A 22614-nucleotide genomic window follows, 5' to 3' on the forward strand; every position below is an offset into this window, starting at 1 on the left:
CTAACCATTAAACAAAACGTGCACGGAAGTCCGTCTGGTAAATTGACAGAGTCAGGAAGGGAAAAGAAATCACGTTTTTTTTTTTTGTAGCCGACAAAGGCCAACGAGTGCGAGGCATTTGGCATGGAGGAGACGCTCGCTACTTTGCATAATATCCCACTAACAGGCAATTAAATCACTGTCCCTCCTCATCCACAGGTGACGGTGACGTCCCACAATATACAATGAGAGTCGTCTGAATTGCTCTGAATGGACTCAGTGCTAAACGGTGATCTTGATGAGTGTGAGATTTGTGGGTTGACAATAAATGTCTGGCATTTACAGCAAGTACAATAAATTGACTTCGGTTACACTCACATACTTGTATGTTATGAGCAGATTGATAAAGTAAACAGCTACGTGAAAAACTTGAAATACGAGTGAGACCTTCACCAACTTCCTAGATTGGCGATGAAAGCCTGTCGATTGATTTTTATGTGAAGGACTCAACATGTTTTCCAGGACAATACAATGGATGTGATGCTACGGCACATTTCAGTAACTTTTTATTCTATTATTGAAGGAACGCATGCTTGAAATGTTTATGGTAATGCCGAAAGGACTATTTTGTACTGTAACATGCAACAAATGGGTCATGGAAAGATTCTTTGAAACTCTAGTCTCGCATAACCAGACTATAAACACAGTTTATTGCCTCAAAATTACTTCATAATATCACATTAGTGTGATTTTGCTGGTAAATAATGCTTGAGAAATGCAGAGCTTGTGCAAACTCATATCGCTATCATCCGATTCTATCCGAATTTATGTTCTTTTTCTTGTGTGTTGTTTTATATTACTGAAAGAAAAGAGCACAGCGCATATTTTAATTCATCTAAACATTTCCCCCAGTAGCATGAATGCATCTACAGTAGATGTTTATTAATACTATGTGTAGCTATGGACAAATTATGAGACCACAAGAAATGTCTACTCTGGATGCTCATTTCGGTTAATTTTGCCAACCGACAATCGCAGCTCGTTACCCAAATATTAACTGTTAACTGATCAGATTAATATAAAATTATTATTAAGAACCAGCATATGCTGTTTGTCCAATCATGTTTTTTTTTTCTTTTGTCAAATAAAAATAGCAGGCTACCACAAATCGATCACTTCACAGACAAACACATTTACTTAATGCTCTGCTCTAATTATTATATCACAAACCTCTGTCAACATGTTTAATATAAGTCATTAAAGATTAAAGATTATGTCTTGAGTGTCTGGTTTTACCTTAGAGATCTAAGATTTTATTTTCTCTCTCACTCACAGTACATGGGCGTCTCCTGCATATGATAAAAGACAATGGCAATGCTGAAATGTTGACTTTTTGTAAAGTATTGACCTTATTTTAAAATGCGGAAGTGCGCCTGTTTTCGCGATTGTTTAGAACTTCCGATTCAGTCGCATTTGAGAAAAATGACTAGGAATAATAAACGGCAGAAAACGGTCAAACTACTTGCTCTACAAACAAATGTTTGCATGACTATACAGACCAAGTAGAATTTTTTTTTTTATTATAGTTTTGAAACATTACATAAAGTTAAAATACAACAATTGAGATATATATTATATCCATAAACATTCCTATAGTTACAAGAATCAAAAGTAATGAAGTAATATATAACAGGAGAAAAGTTGCCAAAGAAAGAAAAAAAATTAATAAAAAATTAATAAATAAGATAAAAAAAACAAATATTACAAAATACTTCTATACATATAAACTAAAATAATAACTTAGGATACACTCATCGACTACAGCGGGGGATCAGAACTAGAAAAAAATTCCTTCATGAAAACTAACATTAAATCATTCTTTTTGTTCTTAATTTGCATTAGAGACTTTTTCAGATTTTCCATTTCTAATAAAAAAAATATTATATTTTGGTACACATTTCGCAAATTTCTGTTTATGTATAAAATATTTACCTTGTAAAATGTAGACGTTAACAACATACTCGAATGTTCTTTTTGTGTGTGAAAAAGTGCAAATCACATCTTTTAAAGATAGCCTGTAATTAACATTTCTTTGGCCAAATAACATGTCACTAACATCATTCCAAAATTTACGAGAGGCATCACAGTTATAGAAAAGATGAGATAAGTCTTCCTCATGTATATTACAAAATGTGCAAGTACTCTCAATATCCATGAATTTCGATAAAGTTGCTTTGCAAGGATACATTTTGTGAAGTATTTTAAAGTGCACTTCTTTAACCTTATTTAAAAGGCAAAATTTAAAGGGTATTGACCAGAAAGCTTTCCAGACCAAGTAGAATAATATAATAAGAAAATATTAGTTTGCATCATCAAACAGCAAAACGAGCCTTTTTTAATGTCTAAAAATTAATGGAAGTGAATGAGACCGGAAGTCTTAAGCCAAAAAGATTAAAATTATAGCATATAATATAGCATACAACAATTTTGTTGTTTACATATCATATTGCATTCATTTGCATACATGTTTCATAAGCTGTAAAATGAAAGCCTCAGTTCAGAACCTTACTGGAAACGCTGCCTCTGCTTTCATTTGATTGAAGAATGAAAAAGACGTGACTGACATAACATGCTTTTTCCGCTCATGGTTGACTTTTATTTCAATTGTGAGCAAACATTGCGCAACGGCAAAAACATGAGGCGCACTAGGCGCTTAAACAGTGTGCAACACACTCTCAGCCATTAGTAAACCATTCAAAAAGATAATTCTCTCAATGCAAAAAGAGCATTTGCTGTGATCGACCCCTTATGCAGCCAAACTTTAAAAATACATAAAATAATATTTTTTAATCATTTAACTGATACCATTACTCGGTAAAAACACACCCTTTTGGTTAATGGTCAATCGATTATTTTGAGCATCCCTACTCTGGATGACAAACTTTTTTTTATTCTGTAAAATAGCAATCACATTTTTTCCACATTTTAAATACAAATGTTGTCTATATATATATATATATATATATATATATATATATATATATATATATATATATATTTATATATATATATATATATATATATATATATATATATATATATATATATATATATATATATATATATATATATATTTATATATATTTATATATATATATATATCAAATAACAGATTTCATGTTTTCAGACGTTTTTAGACAGTCATAATTCAATGTGTAATATTTTAATATCAGAAACAGCACAAACGTAGCTTTCACCCGCACAAACCAGCACAAACCAATTAGACTATTTAGGGTGAATTTAAAGGATGGGGGGCTGCGTGACCACTGAATGACAAACAAATATTATTTTAATATCTTAAAAACCAAAACAGCACAAACTAATATTTTTGCAGCACAATTGAATGAGACTATTTTGGTTATATTTTTGCAGCATGTCGGGGGGCTGATAACGTCATCTCCCATAATTAAATGTGTAATATTTTAATAACGGAAACAGCACAAACAGAACTTTCACTGCATGGCACAAACCATGCAGCTGATATGATATTGTAGCATGAATGACCTAAAAATATTACTTTAATATCTCAAAAACCAAAACAGCACAAATATTTTTGCGGTAAAAACGGAACGGCGAGGCAGTGGCGCAGTAGGTAGTGCTGTCGCCTCACAGCAAGAAGGTCGCTGGGTTGCTGGTTCGAACCTCAGCTCAGTTGTTTCTGTGTGGAGTTTGCATGTTCTCCCTGCCTTCCGGGTGCTCCGGTTCCCCCCACAGTCCAAAGACGTGGTACAGGTGAATTGGGTAGGCTAAATTGTCCGTAGTGTGTGTGTGGATGTTTCCCAGAGATGGGTTGCGGCTGGAAGGGCATCTGCTGTGTAAAAACTTGCTGGATAAGTTGGCGGTTCATTCCGCTGTGGTGACCCCGGATTAATAAAGGGACACAAGAAAATGAATGAATGAAAAATGGAACATAAACGAACAAGACTATTTTGCTGCCGTTTTGTGTTGGGTGGGTAAAAAAATGGGTATTATGTAACAAAATAGAGGTTGTGGTCAGTCTGTGTAAAAAGTTACCAATCTGATTAAAGAGCATTTTTGGGGGGGCAATCATGCCATCAAATTATTAGTTTAACGGGTGGATAATTTTTTTTAATTTTTTTTGGTGAATATTCGAGAGTTAATTAGTGAAAGAAAGAATCTACAACAAAACTTTTTTTTTTAAACATAGACAATAAGTACAAGCAATCTAAAACATGCATTAAGATAGTAAACATCGGGGGCCAATTTCGAATTCCTGTTGAGTTGTTTAAGACATTTCCAGATTAAATGCTCCAATAAATTCAGATAGCAATATCACAGCTAGGCTGAGCCAAGTGTGCTGAAAAATGCCTAATTAACACAGATCCCTCCTGTAGTTTCTCAAACTGCCATCAGATGTAGCATTGCTAGCCCTGCTACCCCCTCGCAGGGATCATCCCACCCCACAGCGAGGGCCTCTGCATGGGGGGAGCTCCATCATTTTACCTCCACGCTCCCGCCACCTCCTCACTAATGGCTGCTCGGGCCATCCAATCAATCGTGTCTCTATTACAGTAAGACTTTCATATCAGCTTGTATTATTATAACACCGGTCAAATTACACTGAGCAATCTTTTACCTTTTTTGTGGGGCCGGTTAATGAGTCAAAATTCAATTGAGCAGTCTTTTTGTAAGTCTTCTTATTGCATGAAGGCATCAGGCTAAGTAATTAAAAATCACAGGGGTGACGCAAATTAATTGAACGGATATTTTACCATCAGAAAGATGGTTCATCTTTTTTTATATATATATGAGCTAATGCAACTTTTACACAGCATCTAAAATGTGTCAATGTAGTGACAGATTGTTTAAATTTATTAGTGTATTCAGGAACATGCAGTGTTTAATATGCATGGTTTAATTTTAATTACTTATCTTATTCTAACTAGTATTACGGTATTTAGGATAACAGTTTAGGCTCAGACATTTATGAGAAGTGTAATATAACAAAAAAAAAGTGTTATAGGCATATAGGAACAGGCGACGCAGTGGTGCAATAGGTAGTGCTGTCGACTCACAGCAAGAAGGTTACTGGTTCGAGCCTCAACTGGGTAAGTTGGCGTTTCTGTGTGGAGTTTGCATGTTCTCCCTGGAACAGCTTATGTACTGTATATGTTTTTACTTTATGAATGTTCAATGTTTAATTTAAATAAAACAAAATCACATCTCATTGTCTAATTCAACTGCACTCAAAAAATGAGCTACATGAACAACGGAACTTTTGAGGAATTTTTTGCATCAACTTAATTGTTTTATGTTCAATCCACTTAAGTTTGTTGAAACAAATAAGTTCAAATAATTCCTTCATGCTGTCCCAACACAAACCGATTGTGTGCAACCCAGCATTTTTACAGTATAGCATTCCTTAAGATAACAGTTTAAGATCAGAACTATGCTTTTTTTATATATATATACAACCTATCTAATGAATAAACATCCAGTGTTTCATTTAAATATAGAAAACATCTAATCTAACATCTAAGTAGCATTATTGTTATAGTTACAGTACATTTTCTACCAAGCATAGTGATTTAAAAATGATGGACATAAAGCAAATTAACTAAACAGTTAAAGAGTTTTTTTTTTTTTTTTTTTATTGATGTGAGCTCATTTGTAACCAAAACACAAAAAACTAATTGTGTAAATGTCATTTTAGGAATGGCTTATGTGTATTTATCAGTCACTTCATGAATATGCAGTGCTTAATTTGAATAATCACATAATCAAATTGTCTAAATCAGTAAGCATTATTTTTACACCAGTCAAATTACATTGAAACAATTTTTTAGATATTTCACTTGCATGTTAATGATTTAAAGTTTAATTGGCTGGTCTTTAAAACAAGTGATCTTTCTTTATTTTCACACTATCTATGCTTTAAAAAAAATCTAAGTAGTGAAAAACATTCATTGAACATTTATTTTTTTTTACATCAGATGTATTTCTTGTCTTCATTTTTATATGAGATATTACTAAGCCCACACGGAATCTGCAAGCACAGAAATCCACAGATTTTATTTATTATATTTATTTGCTTGTGTAAATGTGTGTAAACTTAGATTTATTTAGTTTTTTAATTAATTTCAGTAATAATATTGACTAATATGAAAGTGTTTAAATGATTTATCAACACAATCTCATGGCATTTCATAACTTTTTGATTTAGTGGCTAATTCATATGAATTCGTAAAATCTGATTTGTACAATTTAGTACGATTTGCTCATCACCCAATGACGGTTGGGGTTAGGGGTGTGGTTAGGTGCCACGCCTCCTTTTTAAAATCGTACATTTTTGTACAAATTTGTATGAATTAGCCACTAAATTGACAAAACGTAAAATAGTTATGTTTCCTCGTGCGATCAGGCTGGATTTATTTATAATACAGCTTGCAAAGTCCTATTTTCTGTCTTTTAGTAGATATATTAAATAAGAGATTTGCTTTGTTTACCAAATAAGTGGGTCTAGATGGATTTGCATTGTAAACATTAAATAAAAGCTAAAAATGTGTTACTTTTTATTTCATATATTAACTTTTTTGTTAAAATAATCCCAAAATAATTCCACATAAATCTGCAGATTTTTACTAAATTCTCTGCAGAAACAGCAAATAATGTTGGCAGATTCTGTCTGGCCCTAAATGTAACCTACACAATGTCTGAATCTGTAATTTTTGGGATTGCTTACGTATATTTACTGAATCAACTACTTGTATACTTTATAAATAACTATAAACTACTACTGCACACACACACATATTAAGTTTGTAGGACCAATGTCTTGATAATGTGACGTGATATAGACATTAACATTCATTACCAACATATTGCTGAATTAATCTAGATAGGCTATCAAGCAAAAGTTTCATACCTGTACTCCTTCTGTCTCATCACAAACAAAACAAGAAAATTAAAGTTACTATTTCATATTAATTCATATTGACTATATTTAAGTGAGGAAATGTAGCCTATTGTGACAGTCTCAACATAAACAGTGTATTTTCTCAAGGAAAAATATGTATCTTTTTATTACATTCTTTAGCCAAGCCATTTTAAACTTGTAAAATGTTAAATAGTGTCTGTTACAGCTTTATTTTGCCATGCCGTCATTATCAACTATAAAATTACAGTATCCTCCTGCTTATTTCCTTCGAGCGCGAAATATACGATAAGGGCAGCTTGTTAAAAAAGGCGGCCTTCACAGAGAGTGAAAAAGTGACTCTCGTTCTTAAAGATGGATGGGCGGCAGATCGAAGTCACTGAGCGCTCTGTTTATTTAAATGATTTTACGAATATAAAATGTTTAATTTCAATTACTGACATTATCTAATTCTGACTAGTATTATGGCATTTAAGACAGCAGCAGAAATGTATATGACCCATGTAATGTAATCAAAAACATAAATTTGTAATACTAAACAATGTCTAGGCTACTTGATAGTGTGACGCGATAGAGACAGTAGCATCACTTAGCCTATTACCAAAACAATGATAATTCATTTGTATCTAGATAGGCTATCAAGCAAAAGTTTCATACCTGTACTCCTTCTGTCTCATCACAAAGTCTACAAAAGAAGAAAATTAAAGTCAATATGTGAGATTAATTTATATTGGCTATATTTAAGTTAAGAAATGTAGCCTATTGTGACTGTCTCAACATAAACAGTGTATTTTCTCAATATGTGGAAAGATTTGCTCCAGAAAAAAAATGTATATTTTCATAACATTCTTTAGCCAAGCCATTATTTACATGTAAATTATTAAATAGGGTCCATTACAGCTCTCTTTTCTCACGCCGTCAACCTCAACTATAAAATTACAGTATCTTCCCGCGCATTTCCTCTGAGCGCGAAATATATGATTAGGGCAGCTTGTTAAAAATGGCGGCCTTCACAGAGAGTGAAAAAGTGACTCTCGTTCTTAAAGATGGATGGGCGGCAGTTCGAAGTCACTGAGCGCTCTGTTTATTTAAAGCCCTGGGATTGTTGGTGAAGGATAATTCTGGTCAGCAGTTGGTAGTCGGTTCGGAAGGAAAAGAGGACCACCGCCAGGCGTCTGACAGTGATGGAGCGCGCAAACACTCACGCGCAGATTCATCTTGTGGGCCGACGCGGACACGCGCACATGAGACGGGAACGGTGCGTGACCGCGCACAAACAGATAAAGTAACACATACATGACTGTGGCGCCAGTCAAGGACGTTTGAGGTAAGTTTGTGGTAAGAAAAAAATACTTTGCAACAAGTATTTTCTGCTGAACACGTTGCATTTACCTGATCTATCTGCCAAATTGATGCATTTTCGCATGTTTTATTTGGAGCTTCTGAAAGCAATGGCTTGAAATGTTACATTAGCCTAAACAAAATGGTTGTAGCCAAATTTGACCACGTTTCAGTCAACCTGTAAATTAAGGTAAAATAAACGAATGCATAAATATATAAATAAATACAATTTTTAATTAAAAAGTAAGGATTTAATCTTAAAAGAACCCAGCAGCTATGGAAAAATATAGAATATCTGTAGATTTATATGGGTTTGATAATATATATATATATATATATATATATATATATATATATATATATATATATATATATATATATATAGATATTTTATTCCACACTGTAAAATTTATAAGATGAATTAGTCTTAGCAACATATGTTTTTAGTTTACTGTAACTTAAGGTAATCACGTTCTAACTTGATTTTATGAGTTACACAAGCTGTTTTAAGTTAGTTTAACAATATAATTTCAATAGACTCATGAGGTTAATTTGTTTCAGCTTAAGGTGATGCAGTGGCGCAGTTGGTAGTGCTGTCGCCTCACTGCAAGAAGGTCGCTGGTTCGAGCCTCGGCTGGGCCAGTTGCCTGTTTCTGTGTGGAGGTCACATGTTCTCTCCGCTTTCGTGTGGGTTTCCTCCGGGTGCTCCGGTTTCCCCCACAGTCCAAAAACATGCGGTACAGGTGAATTGGGTAGGCTAAATTGTCCGTAGTCTATGAGTGTGAGTGAGATGTTTTCCAGAGATGGGTTGCAGCTAGAAGGGCATCCGCTGCGTAAAATATATATGCTGGATAAGTTGGCGGTTCAATCCGCTGTGGCGACCCCAGATTAATAAAGGGACTATAAGCTGAAAATGAATGAATGAATGTTTAAGCTTGAAAAATATCAGGCAACCAGGATTTTTTACAGTGTATAAAGTCTGATTAATTCCCAAAGTCATGTTGATAAAAATAAGTAAATACATGATATATTAAAAAAAAAAAACGTTTTGTTGTAAATTTGGTAAAAATGTCATCAGTAGTTTACCTTTTTAAAATACGTTTACATACTTACATTTTAAATGTAGAGATAGACTTTATAAGTTTTGGATAGTTTTTTGTTCTTGCAAAAATGAAGATACTGAAAAAAAGAAAATACATGACAATTACAAAAGCAAACAATGCATTTCTGTGGCAAAAATGTGTGCAAATCATGCTAGTCATTCATTCTTTCATTTTTCTTCGACTTAGTCTTTTATTTATCAGGGATTGCCACAGCAGAATGAACCGCCAACTTTTCCAGCATATGTTTTACACAGCCGATGCCCTTCCAGCTGCAACCCAGTACTGGGAAACATCCATACACAGTCACACACATACACTATGACCAATATAGTTTATTCAATTCACCTATAGTGCATGTATTTGGACAAGTTGGGGAAACTGACGCACTCGGAGGAAACTCACGCCAACACGAGGAGAACATGCAAATTCCACACAGCAATGCCAACTGACCCAGCCGGGACTCTAACCAGCGACCTTCTTGCTGTCAGGCGACAGTGCTAACCACTATGCCACTGTGTTGCCCTCTCATGCTAAATACTGATCAAGAAACTTAAATGATCAATATTTTAGTATCAACCACAATTAATTCAAATAAACAATATCATAATCATCAATAGCCCCTTTCACACAGTGATACCAGTAAATATCCGGAAAATTTCTGTAACGACTTTACCGGTAAATTCAAAAAAACTCTGTTTATACAGCAAAGACGTTACGGATTTTTTTCAGGAAAAGAGCATTCACACATCCATTCCAAAATACCAGTAAATTCTGACATCATTAACCATAAAATGACCTCTAAACGGCTGCGCTTGTATTTGTTAACGTTTGACTACATTACAAACTCTGTGGTTGGATCAGTATTGTGAACAACTTTGATGAAAATATAGAGGAACACTTTTGCATGTTGAGATGTTCATGATATGTGTGTGTGCTGGTGCTTACGGGCTGCTTCACGGGCACACGCGACGCGTGCTGAAGGAAGCAGAGCTTGAAGGTAAACAAACAACGGCTTACCATAAGCATATAATCGATAATTATTTACACAGTTGGCATTAATATGGAAAATAAACGTATCTGACTAACATCTAGCAGCTAAATGTGTCTGAAAAAAATATTCAAAGGCGTTTATTTTCATAAACCACGCGGACGTGAATGCGTCTGACTGTTCTGATTGGCTAAAGTAGATGTCTCACGTCAGCACGTTCTAGACGTGCACGCGCTCTTTCCGGCAATCTTCCTTCTGCATTCACACAGAGCAGCGTTTGGGCAAATTACCGGTAATGTTACAACTTCTCTTTCCGGAAAATAGCCAGAACGAATTTACCGGTATTTTTAAAAAGGGCCTGTTTACCCATACACACCTTTCCGGAAAATGGCTGGTAATTTTCTGGAAAACTCTGTATAAGGGGCTAATAATTTGCAATATAACTATTCTCTAACCTCAGCAATGTCTGTCACATTTCATAAATGTAATGCTGTCTAAAATGTTATTTGTTCAAACAGTCATTTGAATGGTGGTGTACGTGAATAAACATAATTCACAAATCCCTCCAAATCCACATTAGTTTATAAACAGTTAGTTATTTTATTTACCTAATTTCAGTGTTTTCTCTCTTGGCACAGTCCCCTTTATAAAGGCTAGAAATCCCACAGTTGGCTTCATTTGATGCTAACTAAGAAGATCCATGTTGTCCTAACACACATGGATTAGTTAAACTACCATCCTCGCTTTTTGCTGCTTGCTCAATTTACTTCAAATGAGCTCATTTTAATTAAGCAAATTGAGCAGGCAGCAACACAAACATTTAGTTTTTTTTATATTTTGAGTGAAGATGGATTGCTTTAGTGACACAAAACACTGCATAATTCATCAAATCTATAGTTGATACTCTGATAGCTGATGCATGTGCTGTTGTTTTCCAAAAATGCTGTTATTTCCAGGACAAATGTCAATATTGAGTTGTGTTTAATAAAGGTAAAGTAAGGGGTGTCTATTTTATATATTTAAGCTGATTGAACACAAATTATAAAATTGCATAAAATGTTGATATTTGTTTTATTATTTGAAGTCTCTCTCAAATTCAAATTCAAAGAGCTTTATTGGCATGACTGTAAAACAAATCACAATGCTGCCAAAGCAATAACAAAACACAGAGCATTCATATAGACAAAAGAAATATAAGTAATAATAAACAAACACATATACATATCGTTATATTATACATATATGTTGTCACAATAAACAAGTTAATTAAAAAAAAAGATTAACAAAAGTATATAATAATAAATGATAAGGACAGAATTAAAAAATGATTTCGGCTAGTATAAAAACTAGTTTATAATTTTTTAACACCATTTTAGGACAAATTTATTATGTTTTTTTGATAGTCTACAAACCATCATTATACAATAACTTGTCTAATTACCTTAACCTGCCTAGTTAACCTAATTAACCTACTTATGCCTTTAAATGTCACTTTAAGCTGTATAGAAGTGTCTTGAAAAATTTCTGGTAAAATATTATTTACTGTCATCATGGCAAAGATAAAATAAATCAGTTTAAGAAATGAGTTATTTAAACTATTATGTTAAGAAATGTGTTGAAAAAAACGTCCCTCCATTAAACAGAAATTGGTGAAAAAAATAAAAAAGGTGGCGAACAATTCAGAGGGGCTAATAATTCTGACTTCAACTGTGTGTGTAATAATATATGTTTAAATGCTCAAATTGACAACATGTTTATTGTAGTTTTCGTTTTAGTGACACAAAACACAAAATTTTATAAAGCCACATGTGATACTCTGATAGCTGATACATGTGCCGTTGTTTTCCCTCCAAATTGATGTCACTTCTTCTAGAAATACGTCAGTATATTGTCTTTTGTTTGCTAACTGGATTGAAAGGGGTGTCTATTTTATATATAAACAAATGTTATGCACTTACATGGTGAAAATGCATAAAATGCTACTATTTGTTTTATTCTTTAAATTCTAAGTATTTTCTCTACGTCATTTTATACAAATTTGTTAATAATTATAATAATGATATACATTTTCAAATGCTATAGTTGACCACATGGTTGGTATAGTGATGCAAAACACATACTAATCAAATCCACAGCTGATGTGATAGATGATGCACGCGCTGTGATTTTCCCTCCAAAATGATGCACTTCTTCTAGAAATATGTCGTTATCGTCTTTTGTTTGCTAATTGAACTTAAAAGGTTGTCCATTTTATGTATTTAAGCAAATTGAATACAATTACATTGTGAAATCACATAAAATGCTACTAATTGTTTTATTTGTTAAATTAAAAAAAAAATCAAATGTCATTTTATAAAAAAACATTATTTTTATTAATAATTATAATAGTAATATACATTTTTCAGATTTCTTCCCAATGGCATATTCTGAAAATAGTAGACAATAATAATACATTTAAATGCTCTAATTGACAACGTGTTGATTGTAGTTTTGTTTTAGTGATGCAAAACACATAATTGATCAAATCCAGGCTGATATGTGCTGTTGTTTTCCTTCCAAAATGATGTCACTTCCTCTAGAAATATGCGAGTATTTTCTTTTGTTTGCTAAATGGATTGACAAGGGTGTCTATGTTATATATTTAAGCAAAATGAACACAATTAAACTTTGGAAATGCTTAAGACATTAATAACTGTTTTATTCTTTAAAGTCTGATAATATTTCTTCCTAATGGCATTTTCTGAAAATAATAGACAATAATACATTTAAATGCTCTAATTGACAACATGTTTATTGTAGTTTTCTTTTAGCGATGCAAAACACAATTAATCAAATCCACAGCTGATACTGTGATAGCTGATGCACGTGCTGTGGCTTTCCCTCCAAAATAATGTCATTTCCTTTAGAAATACGTCAACACTGACTTCTGTTTGATACGAAAATAGAAAGGGGTGTTCATTTTTAAATATTATATATTATTATTTAAGCTGATCCAATACAATTAAATTATAAAATTGCATAAAATGTTAATATTCTTAATATAATATAATAATATAATTTATTCTTTATATATATATATATATCAAATTAATATACATAGTATCAAATTCTGAGCTGATATGATGGATGTGCCGTTGTTTTCCCTCCCAAACGGTCACTTTTTCTAGAAATATGTCAATATTGTCTTTGGTACAGGCATTAAAAGCAGTGTCTATTTTATGTTCAAGCTGATTGACAACAATTGAATGAAATTAAGTAAAAAAATAGAAAAAGGTGTTCATTTTTTAAGCTGACTGAATGCAATTAAATTATAAAATTACATAAATGTTAATATTTGTGTGTTTTTAAAAGTCTGATAACATTTCTTCTATATATATATATATATATATATATATATATATATATATATATATATATATATATATATATATATATATATATATATATATATATATAATGCAATAAAAAATTTATTAAATGTTGTAATTGACAACGTTTATTGTAGTTTTTGTTTTAGTGACACAAATCACAATACTCTACTAAATAAAGCATTTGCTGTTGTTTTCCCTCCAAAACGGTGTCACTTCTTCTAGAAATATGTCAATATTGTCTTTTGTTTTGTACAGGGATTGAAAGATTGTCTATTTTACAGTATGTTTAAGCTGATTGACCACAAGTAAATGAAATTAAGTGAAATTGTGTCGTATCAATAAATATAGTTGCTAATAAATTGTTTGTTTGTTTGTTTATCGTTAACAGCAGTTAAAACTGTCCATCCACACAAACTAAAGTAGTGAGATTGTTTTTAATTTGCCCTGTTGATTGACTTCATCATGTTTTACTGCAGCAGGAATGACTGTTGATTTCAGTCATTATGGCTTCATCTAAACGCTGCTGTTCCTGACATGAGCGAAAGAATTTAGATCTGTGTGTGTGTGAGAGAGAGAGAGAAAAAAAGAGAGTGTAAAATGACACAAGTATGCATTTATTTGTGTATTCAAGCTGCCCTCTACTGTTGATTGTCTCAATGACAAGACAAAGGATAATAACAATAGAGCTCAGGAAACACAAATAATTTCACTCATTTGTGTGGGATTTAGTCGGAAAAAAAAAACAAATAAGACTGGGCAGTGTTGATTTAACTCTGTTTTGAGTGGACCCCATGAGACACTTTCAAAGGGTTGAAATTAACACCCATAGAGTTGTTTTGGGTCCCCATATTTTGCTGTGTAACAAGCATAAATGTTAATAATGCAATAGTAAGCGCTAAACTATGAATAATTAATGTTCTACAAGTATTGTTCAGGATTAGTTCATGTTAGTAAATACATTAACTTACGTTAACTAATGAATCCTTATTGTAAAATGTGACCCATATTTGCTACTAATAAGCAAATAATAAATCTGTCACTGATTTATTTTTTATGAATTCAATTAATTGCTGAATGCAATGTACTGCAGGTCACTTTTAATAAAGCATCTGCCAAATTAATTGTCAGATATGTTTTAGATTGTGCAGTTATAGAGAAATTTGTAATATTAGTGAAATCAATGGTTTAAACTTTTGCAGCTTTGTCAAATGTAGTATGTAGTTGGGTTTGTCCAATTTTAACCAAATCTAGGCTGAAACAACCCAACCGATACCTAAAATAAATACCTAAAATAATATGAAAAGAAAAACAGGAGCACAATTAAAAATGTATTTACTGTACCAGCTTTAGGTTTTGAGTAATGTTAATATTTTTTAATCTAGTGTATAAAGTAATTTCTATTCAACATTTCTATTCAAAACTATCGTCATTTATCCAGATATATAGCTTTTTTAATTAGTTTTTTTTTTTCCAATTTGTTATTTCATTGATTGGTTATTTCATTGATTTGTTTAAATTCAGCCCATATAAATTGTTTGCAACCAGTAAACTTAAAAAAGAATAGTAAATCCAATGAATAATTTGTTTCAGTGCGGGACAGGACAATGTGTGGCTGAGATACAACTATATAATAATCTAAATACAGAGAAAATCATCTGTAAAACTGTCTAAGTGAAGTGCTTCGCAATGCACACTACTAATCAAATATTGAGTATTGAAACATTTACAGCATGAAATTAATTGAACATGATATATTCTAATGATTTTTCCATAAAGAAAAATCTGTAATTTTGGCCCCTACAATGTATTTTTGACTATTGCCAAAAATAAACCCATGCCACATAAGGCCAGGGTCACTTTTAGCATAAAAATTCTCTGAGAATGTTAGATGCTTTTATCTTGATTAGGAATGTAAATTTGACCTGAATAGGTTCCGTACAGCTTTTCCATTTTTTCTAAACCTGACAATTACATATGTCTGTAACGGCATAACTGGGTGCAAACAATTTATATTTCCTGAATTAGAACAATCAAATGAGTTGAACAATACTTCATTTAATTTGTTTGTATAAATTCAGCCCATATAAATTGTTTGCAACCAGATAACTTTAAAAAAAAAAGCAAATCCAGTGAATCGCTTTTTTTCAGTGTACGACTGGATAATATGTGGCTAAGATACAACATAATAATCTAAATACAGAGAAAATCATCTATAAACTGTCTAAGTGAAGTGCTTACCAATGCACACTACTAATCAAAAGTTAGGGTTAGTTTTGAAACATTTACAGCACAAAATTAATTGAACATGATTTATTCGAATGATTTTGCCATAATAGAAAAAAAAAAATTTAATATTCCCAAAAATAAACTCATTATTTTTAAATATTCCCAAAAATAAACTAATGCAACTTAAGACCAGGGTCACTTTCAGCATCAAATTTATTTTTTAAATATGCATTGCTGTGAATGTTAGATGCTTTTGTCTTTGTTATGAATGTAAATTTGACCCTTATAGCTTCCGTACAGCTTTTGTTTTCCACACCTGACAGTTACATTAGCATTTGGCATAAATGGGTGCAAACAATTTATATTGGCTGAATTTAAACAATCAAATAAGTTGAACAATACTGCATTTAATTTGTTTGTTTAAATTCAGCTTATATAACTTGTTTGCTACCATTTAACTTAAAAAAAATGTAAACCCAATTAAATATAGTTTTTCAGTGTACGACTGGATAATATGTGGCTGAGATCCATTCATTTAATAATCTAAATACAGAGAAAATCATATTTAAAACTATCTAAGTGAAGTGCTTAGCAATGCACACTACTAATTAAACTTTAAGTATTGAAACATTTACAGCACGAAATTAACTGAACATGATATATTCTAATGATTTTACCATAAAAGAAAAATCTGCAATTTTGGCCCCTACAATGTGCTGTATGTTTGACTATTGCCTAAAATAAACCCGTGCAACTTAAGGCCAGGGTCACGTTTAGCATAAAAATAATTTTTAAATATGTATCTCTGCGAATGTTAGATGCCTTTTGTCTTCGTTAGGAATGTAAATTTGACCTTAATAGCTTGCATACAGCTTTTTTTTTCCACACCTGACAATTACATTAGTATTTCCATAGCGGCGGCGGCGCATGCACCATGAATCCTAATGGTGGCCCGGGACCACAAAGACCAGTTCCATATGCTAACTAGGCCAGCGTCGGCGATCCGTCCGCCTCTCGGCATTTCCATATCATCAGAATTCAGTTACCTGACATAATAACAGAGATACGCGGCTCTGATGTGTCAGCTCCATGTATACGTTGGCAGCAAGAAGCAGCCACACTCAAAGTCAAGTGGATGTTAATGCCTCCCACACTCAAAGTCAGACTGATTTACCTCACAAAGCTTTGCGCGCTTTAATACGATGACTCCTCCACACAGAGCCCCTCTTTAAAGAGGAAATTGTGGTTTTTAACCCCAGAATATTATCTTCTTTCTTTCTTCTCCTCGTTTCTGTGGGCAAACGCCCGCGAGGTATTTGGCAAGGCCGGAACAGCCCCGACTCTGATAATCCCGGCTCTTTAAGTGCTGATAAGACAAGCAATTTAATGTAATTATAAACCTGGTGGCACAAATGGAACGGCAGTATTTTTTGCGCATACACTAAAGTACACTCGACGATTTGAATCGTGCTCAGAAGCCGCTCCTCCAATTACCTCCGAGATGACAATACAGCCATAAAAGTAATTTTGCTCAAAATTTGACATTATCAACATAATTGGCTCTTACCGAAGGCTTGCGTGACACATTCATCAAATCGCCGGCTATAAATACAACCGCGCGACGCGTTAAGAGGCTGAGCAAACACAGCTCATCTCTCAAATAAACGTTGTTGACTAACACTATCATTACCTCGGCGCTTAATTACTTTTTGCTTTTTTGATTTAATTGCTTCAATAAAAAGAATCTGTAATGCATTTTTAATTACACTGTCCAAGTGACCTATGTAGAGAGAATTTTACAACAGTGGGCCAATAATTAGCCTGTCATAGCTCAGTTAGCGAGTATTGTGAAGCTGTCCTCTCGCTGCACTGCCTCCGGCGTGATGGCCGCGTAAGCGTCGCGGAGTTTAGCTCTCATTCTTTTTACAATGCTCTGACAATAAGAGCTGTAGCAGAAGATGTGGGTTGTCTAATTTGGGTTGTGTCAGGCATTCAGAGGCTCTGGCGAGGAGGAATCTGTCTGGATCAATGTGAGCGTTTGGGTTTAAGAAGCCCTCCGGTCGGCCCTTGGCCTCCCGCAAACTTTGCTCCAGTGTCAGCGCATGTATTGTTGGGGGAATGTCTAAATTTGAAGTTTGTCATTTGGATTGTTTTCTCCTTCTCTTTGTAAAGAAAGTTGAGTTATCATCGATGATACGTTCTGATTGTGTCAGCAAACACATATGGAAGCCTATTTTCATCTGAGAATTAAAGAAATTAAGTGTCAAACTTAAAATTTAAACTAGAAATAACATCATGTTAAACTTGATATAAAAAAAAAAGTTAATTGAAACTAAAAATATAGAGAGACACAATTAATAAGTATATAAGAAGTTAATTAAGGATTAAAAACGTAAAATATAAACAGTCAATATCTAGCTGACATATTATGCACGTGTCAGGCATTCAGAGGCTTCGGTGAGGAGGAATCTGTCTGGATCAATGTAAGCGTTAAGAAGGCCTCCAGTCGACCCTTGGCCTCGCGCAAACTTTGATCCAGTGTCAGTGCATGGATTGTTGGGGGAATTTCTAATTTTGAAGTTTGTCGTTTGGATTGTTTTCTCCTTTTCTTTGAAAGAAATGTTGAGTTATCATCGATGTTAAGTTCTGATTGTGTCAGTAAACACATAAAGAAGCCTGGCGATGTGGTGGCGCAGTGGGTAGTGCTGTCGCCTCAAGGCAAGAAGGTCACTGGTTCGAGCCTCAGCTGGGTCAGTTTTTCTGTATAGAGTTGCATGTTCTCCTTGTGTTGACATGGGCTTCCTGGATACTGGATAAGTTGGCGGTTCATTCCACTGTGGCGACCCCAGATTAATAAAGGGATTAAGACAAAAAGAAAATGAATGAATTAATAAGAATATAAGAAGCCAAGTTGAGGATCTATATTATGCACGACGATAAGCCAGACGGCTTCTCTCACTGACGTGGATTAGAAGGAAAATAATATTCGTAGAGTCTGAAGGATTTACGAGAAACAGTATGAGAAAACATGCTTGTGTAACAGTGGTAATAGAGATTCATTGTGATGAATGACATGAAATTAAGAGTATGCATGATTGATGTTTTGGTGCCCCCTAGTGGTTAAGGAAATGCAGGTGTTTTTCTTTAAGATGTCCTTGCGCAGCTACCCTAGTTCAGCAGACGATGGCTGATGCTGCTACTGGTAAGCGTGCTCTGAACACAGGAGTGAAAATATAATGATTAAAGTGTATAACATGATTATTTTTGGATATAAAAGAGTGATTAAGTTGTCAACAAATGTATAATGCTTCTGATAGATTTAAACAGCGAATATGTATTAAGAAATGCAACATTATTGAGCTTTGTGTTTCTCATAGTAAAAACCGCATGTTGATATCATAGCATTGTATTATGGAATGACGCAAGACCACACTTAAAGTGACAGTGTTGTTTATTTTACATCTTTTGTTTGTTTCACCGTACGTTCACACCGAAAGCGGCGAGAGCGTCCAAGGTCGCTTTGGCCGCCCTGGCGACAACGCTGTCTGCCTTCAGCTCCGGCGGCGAGAGCGTCAAAACTCGCTACATTGATCTCGTACTTAAAGGAGCCGTTGCAGCATATCAGTTACATTCCTGCATAAGGCATGTTTTTAGCGTGAAAATGTTGCGCACTTTTTATCAAATTCATATAACAATGGAAGATCAAGTTGCGTGTGGTGTGGCTTTGCTCTATTTATCCAATATGTGTCCATATGTCTGAAATATCCTGAAGCAGCAGTACTGTTTTGTACTGTCACATCGCGTGAGATTCCCGCTTTTTAAAGATAAATTTATATAACATTATTGAACATCAGTAACTCGCCAGTGACTTATTTAATGTATGTTCCTGTAAGAAAACATTGTAAATAATTGGAAATCCGGCGACCGCAATAATCAAACCCTTAGGAACAACTGTGGTCGGAACCAAAGTTCACAGGTCTGTGTTCCCTGAACTGCTATCAAGCGGTGGACGTCTTCATTCTGATTGCTTGCCGCCGAAACGCGTTATAGCTCATTACCATAAAGTTGACTTCATTTCAACTCTCCTCGACGCTCACGCCGGCGAAGACGCGCCGCTCTGCTCCTCGCCGCTTATCGTCGCCTATCGCTGCCGACTCTCATTGAAAATTAATGACTTCCGGCTACTTTGACGCTCTCGCCGCTTTTGGTGTGAACGTATGGTCAGTTTTGCCTGCAGTATATTGCCATTACATGTGATGTTATGTAATTTGATTTGTTTCTCAGAATAAAAGAAACGCTGAGAATCACTTTTGGAGGGTTTCATTACTTTAAGTTGGTGACGATTGCGGTACAACACAACGCAGAGGTCAACAATCGTTACACTTGAGTTGGTCAAAACTGCACATTGCACCCTCTAGTGAACTCATGACAAACAAAAACTGCAATAAGACATAGTACAGGGTACATATTAGGCAGTTTTCAAAAATGTAGTCTTGGGCACATATTTCCAATGAGCCTAGGTTAAAAAAGTCACTTTGCAAGATATAAAAGGCTTTGGTAAACAGCTTGTACCCAAAGTAGAACCAGTTTAATGGACACCCTCAAGTGCCTTTTATTGTTTTATTTCATTATTGGCAACTCGCACACATCACACCTAAAGCACTGCCGCTCGTTCTTAAAGATGTTGGAGGCTAAAGTGCAAAATAATGGCTTTCTTTCCACTCGCTGGGTTTAATATACTTCTGGCCGACTGCACCTCACGGTTATTCATATTCATACAAAAAGCACAGAAGCGTTTCTCCAGTTCTCCACATTAACCTGCGTCAGTGAACAAACACACAGAGAAAACGACACACCGGCCTGACCCTCCCAGCTCTTCATTGGCAGGTATTATTTCTGATACAATAAATAAAACAGGAAGGAGAGCTGGGAAACAATATGTGCTGCTGCTGCTGCCGCTATTCCCCACACCGGAGTCTCAGATCATTGCACAGCATCTCTCCACCGTGTGCAGCCGTGTCAGCGTGAGGTCCAGCCAGTGTGCATGTGACAGTCAGCAGGAAACATGGTGATATTTGTAATATGTCCAGGACAAATGTCTCTTCATTTGATCCCTCGCTGAGAGGATCCCGGTAGCAGGTAGTCTGTCAGGTGGCGCTTCAATAAAGATCAATCACAGTCCCTAATCAGGCCGGTCTCATGAGGGAAAACATCGCTGTTGAGACCTTTATCCACATGCACCTAGAATAAGACACTCCGCTGATGTCTGCACCTATGTCTTAGTATCCCAGGAATACTCTATGATGCGCTCACTTTTCTTTTTTTTAAAACAACAATGATACATATACGTTCACAATAGTTAAGGTTAGGGATGAAGTACGTCCAGGAGGTTGTTATCTCAGAATAAACCTGACACAAAGCGGAGCACTGTTGTATAAGACTGTAGGGCTTATTCTGCAAAAGCAACCGTCCTGGATGTACTTTATCGTACTTATTACTCAGCTACTTCCCACAAAATATGAAATTTAAACACAGTACATTGCTCTGAGCTGCAATAGTTTGACTATTACAACAGAAATGTAAACAGCCGATGGAGTATACACTAACCTGCAGATTATTCAGTCACAAGATGGCACCAAACAGTCAAAAAGGCAAAGCTGACAGAAACTAATACAGCTGATGGAGTATACACTAACCTACGTATTATCCTACGTATTATCCAGTCACAAGATGGCGCCAAACAGTTAAAAAGGCAAAGCTGACAGAAACGAAAAAAGCTGATGGAGTATACACTAACCTGCACATTATTAAGACACAAGATGGCACCAAACAGTCAAAAAGGCAAAGCTGACAGAAACGAAAACAGCTGATGGAGCATATACTAACCAGCACATTATTAAGACACAAGATGGCACCAAACAGTCAAAAAGGCAAAGCTGACAGAAACTAAAACAGCTGATGGAGTATACAGTAATCTGTGCATTATTCAGTCACAAGATAATGCTAAACGGTCAAAAACACAAAGCTGACAGAAACAAAAACAGCTGATGGAGTATACACTAACCTACGTATTATCCAGTCACAAGATGGCGCCAAACAGTTAAAAAGGCAAAGCTGACAGAAACGCAAAAAGCTGATGGAGTATACACTAACCTGCACATTATTAGGACACAAGATGGCACCAAACAGTCAAAAAGGCAAAGCTGACAGAAACTAATACAGCTGATGGAGTATACACTAACCTACGTATTATCCTACGTATTATCCAGTCACAAGATGGCGCCAAACAGTTAAAAAGGCAAAGCTGACAGAAACGAAAAAAGCTGATGGAGTATACACTAACCTGCACATTATTAAGACACAAGATGGCACCAAACAGTCAAAAAGGCAAAGCTGACAGAAACGAAAACAGCTGATGGAGCATATACTAACCAGCACATTATTAAGACACAAGATGGCACCAAACAGTCAAAAAGCAAAGCTGACAGAAACTAAAACAGCTGATGGAGTATACACTAATCTGTGCATTATTCAGTCACAAGATAATGCTAAACAGTCGAAAACACAAAGCTGACAGAAAAGAAAACAGCTGATGGAGTATACACTAACCTACGTATTATTCAGTCACAAGATGGCGCCAAACAGTTAAAA

General features: G+C 34.6%; 2 protein-coding genes across 9 annotated transcripts in view; one reads left to right on the forward strand and one right to left on the reverse strand.

The window, feature by feature from the left end:
- ifih1 (interferon induced with helicase C domain 1) overlaps positions 1-22614 on the forward strand; it is a 751550-nt gene that overhangs the window by 339052 nt on the left and 389884 nt on the right. The gene's annotated exons all lie outside the window — the stretch shown is intronic.
- The window catches only part of LOC147835437 (uncharacterized), a 152947-nt gene that overhangs the window by 51895 nt on the left and 78438 nt on the right, over positions 1-22614 (reverse strand). For 2 of the 8 annotated variants that reach the window (XM_087268627.1, XM_087268634.1), the window contains one exon: positions 7592-7619. The exons of 2 other annotated variants lie outside the window; for them this stretch is intronic. In XM_087268627.1, coding sequence (XP_087124753.1) covers positions 7592-7619 — 28 coding nt within the window. Of the gene's footprint in view, positions 1-7591; positions 7620-18317; positions 18798-20589; positions 21205-22614 lie in introns of those variants that run through there. 4 more of the 8 variants (XM_087268630.1, XM_087268631.1, XM_087268635.1 and 1 more) reach the window with 3 other exon arrangements.

Source organism: Danio rerio, chromosome 9, assembly GCF_052040795.2.
Source record: "Danio rerio strain M-AB ecotype USA chromosome 9, GRCz13ab, whole genome shotgun sequence".
Taxonomy (NCBI): domain Eukaryota; kingdom Metazoa; phylum Chordata; class Actinopteri; order Cypriniformes; family Danionidae; genus Danio; species Danio rerio.